General features: G+C 43.0%; 1 protein-coding gene across 1 annotated transcript; it reads right to left on the bottom strand.

Moving 5' to 3' along the window:
- Positions 1–438: 438 nt before the first annotated feature.
- Positions 439–2,914, bottom strand: LOC124692188 (50S ribosomal protein L21, chloroplastic-like). Its single transcript, XM_047225511.1, has 5 exons — positions 2,603–2,914; positions 2,106–2,186; positions 1,004–1,105; positions 844–918; positions 439–748 (listed from the first exon to the last, which is right to left on the bottom strand). Exons 1-5 carry the CDS (start codon positions 2,891–2,893, stop codon positions 668–670), a joined length of 630 nt encoding a protein of 209 aa, XP_047081467.1. The 5' UTR covers positions 2,894–2,914; the 3' UTR covers positions 439–667.
- Positions 2,915–3,178: the final 264 nt, after the last annotated feature.

The raw sequence follows: 3,178 nt of genomic DNA, 5'->3' as shown, positions 1-3,178 counted from the left end.
CGCTACGACGTTACTCTCAGAGAAGTTTGAAATTGGCCTAGAGAAGTCTGAAACAAGTAGGATCCAGAACTGTTTTTTTTTTTTTGAAACAGAGGCAAAAGCTTTGTCCCTAACTATTAATTAAGAAGAAGAGAGCCCAGTTAATTAACGGAAAACCAGGCAAAAACCATTACAGCAGAACCACAACGAACAACACCCAAAGCATGACTAGCACTAGGATAGAAGGACTAATAAAGTCAGAACTGCCAGAAAGAATGTAATGCACGAAGTACTACAGAAACATGTTTATTTGCTACGAGTTCTGCAACACCACAACTCCAAATACTAAAATTGAAGACATAAAGCTAAGCGCATGCAGATTACAGACGTCATCCAGAACACTGGTAATATTAGCAATGTTATGTAGTTCAGATCTCGACAGCTGTAAGAATTGCAGTCTGAAGCTAACATGTCCCGCATTGGCACTGTAGTAAAATGCTTTTCCGTGTCTTTAGGCAGAGATAGTACAGTTGGTGGAACAAGAGAGATGGTGGAATAAACAAAGGATGGAACAACTGGATGACTGGCAGCATTTAGAATACACCAACTTAGCAAATAGTGGGGAAAAAAGGCTCTTGCAATCTAATGTACTACCAGCCGTTTGTCACTAAACAACTTACAATTACACTTAAGCTGGAACCTGAAGTATTGGGTCAGCAGGATACTCCTCATATCCACTTATGCCAGTAATTCTTAACCTTGTATTTGGCTGCAAATCAAAAACAAAATATGAATTTAATCAGTTCTTATGACTAGACTCGAATACTTCCACCTAACATGGGGGCGGCAAATAGATATACTTACCTGTCTGTGACCAGCTTTCCTCTGGTATTTCTTCTTCTTCTTGAACTTGAAGATAATCACCTTATCATCCAGTCCCTGGGTAACAGATAGTAGGGAGAGAAACCCGTATTAGCTAATTTTGTATATTCACGATCAATCCCACAGCTTGCACTGGTCATACCTGTTCTTCAACCACCGCATGAACAGCAGCATTGGTCACCACTGGCATGCCAATGTAAGCTTTGTCTCTAGTTGACACCAGTAGTACCTTGTTTAATATGATCTGCATAGCGAGCATTATCTGGGAGTTAGATTTCTGGCAAAATACAAAGGGGCGTCGAGGATCCATAAGAATGTGTGAGATTTTAGGCTTTGGATTAGAATGCCATCCATGGGGAAGATAATGAAGCTAATACACCACTACACCGGGACCAACTAGATAGGCCCTGGAGGTCCCGATGAAGGTGATGTTGCAGAATATCTACACAGACATTTGCTGACATTAAGACATTTCTATACTTGCAGGATAATGACTCCTTATATCCTAGAATGTACTAACTCAATACCAATTCTGCATAACTTCTCAATGTACTATCTGCAGCATCTTTTCAATGTTTGTCCCTTTACTTCACAGATAATTCAACATAATCGTAGTAGACCTACATTGTTTGTATTTTTTCTCTATTTCATCACCCTCAACATCTTATACCATCTTTGTTTACAGGCTTAACACAACCGACTATATTGAGCAATATAAGTCAGCTAACCTTATCAATCCTCCAAAAAAATTGTTTTTCAATGTATTCTTTTGACAATCTTATCACGCCTCAAGATTTCATTCCCAGAAGTTATACATTCCAATCGACAAAGTTAACTGAACCGCAGGTGGGATACTTTCCTAACCACACGTGCATACTGCGCAGGTTCATCAGGACCAAGGAGTGCACATAGGGAGTAGGTATTAAAATGAGAGACCTTTCCTTGAATCCCTAAGATAGCTAGTCACGAGTATTCCTACTCACAGGAAGCAGTATGAAAATCATGCCAAAATGAAAGAGCAGCGCTCTTCTTTAGCTCTTGAACAAATACTTCATAGTTAACTACTGTTATAAGAACTACAAGTCTGTGATGCAGTAAGGTGATTCTAGAAAGGAATTTCTTTCCCCATCCATAGATGCTGGATGGAAACAACATACCAAAAACATTACCTACAGTCTTGAAAACAGACAGGCAGAGACTTGGGAGTCTTAAACGAAAATATATATCAAAGTACAAGCACTAACCTGATCGTTGACATTGGCGTCTTTCAGCCTCTGCGTGTATATGTACCGACCGGGCATCACAATGTATTGTCTCGACCCAATCTGCAAACCAGAAAACAGAAATCAAAATAGTTTCCTCCTGTAATCACAAATCACAGCACACAAAAGCTCTCTCAACTCCGAAGATGCATCATTTGCAGATCCCGCATTTTGCAATTGCGCACAATTGTAGGTTTACCACTAAATCAGTTGGATTAAAAATCAATTTGCTAACACAGTGACCTGCACATCCTAATAAACACAGACTGCACATTTCTGTTAGTAGTCTATTCACGACACAGCCTAAAGGTATTACTTGTGCAGCCCCAACAGAAGCATGAAGTCCTAACTGCACCACAAGATACAGCTCGAGTACAGCTAATGCAGCACAAGAAGGCGCTAGATTTGTTTTTCCATTTTTTATCTGGACCAGAATTGAAACTTTGGAGGGCAGTGAGTGAAAGAGCGAGCTAACCCACCATAACAACGGCGAAGATGTCGGCGTCCTTCCCGGCGCCTGCGGCGGCCAGCTGCACCTCAACAGGCTCCGGAACCGCGGCATCCTCCACCACTTCCTCTGCAGGCTCCTCTAGCACATCCACCTCGCTGTCCACCGGAGCGGGCGCCTCCTCGGCGGATGCGAGAATGCGCCAGTGGCGGGGCGCGGAAGCGGCGAAGGAAAGAGAGGTGCGCGCGGGGAGGAAGGAGGCGGCGTGGAGGGCTGGGGTTCTGGAGGAGAGGAGGCGGAGAGGGAGCGTGGCGGTGGCCATGGTCGGGGGAATGGATGAGGGGAGGGAGAGGGGGTTTTGGGAGGAAGGGAGGGGTGGGATAATATTGTGGATAGAAGGAGATCGCGAGCTGTTCAGTGGGACACGGACGGTTGAGATCAGACACCATTGGAGAAACTTGGTGCTTCAGACTCATAGATATCATGCTCGCTATTTATTTTTGTTATATATCCTTGTGAACTTTATTTAGTCCATGTTGTCATCAATTGCTAAAAGGGAAGACAGAAAGTACGTTTAATCATTATTATCCACATGTTGTTACTTATG

This window comes from Lolium rigidum, chromosome 2 (genome assembly GCF_022539505.1).
Source record: "Lolium rigidum isolate FL_2022 chromosome 2, APGP_CSIRO_Lrig_0.1, whole genome shotgun sequence".
NCBI lineage: Eukaryota > Viridiplantae > Streptophyta > Magnoliopsida > Poales > Poaceae > Lolium > Lolium rigidum.
The sequence above is the reverse complement of the archived record's forward strand: the minus strand, read 5'-3'. Positions and strand labels throughout refer to the sequence as shown.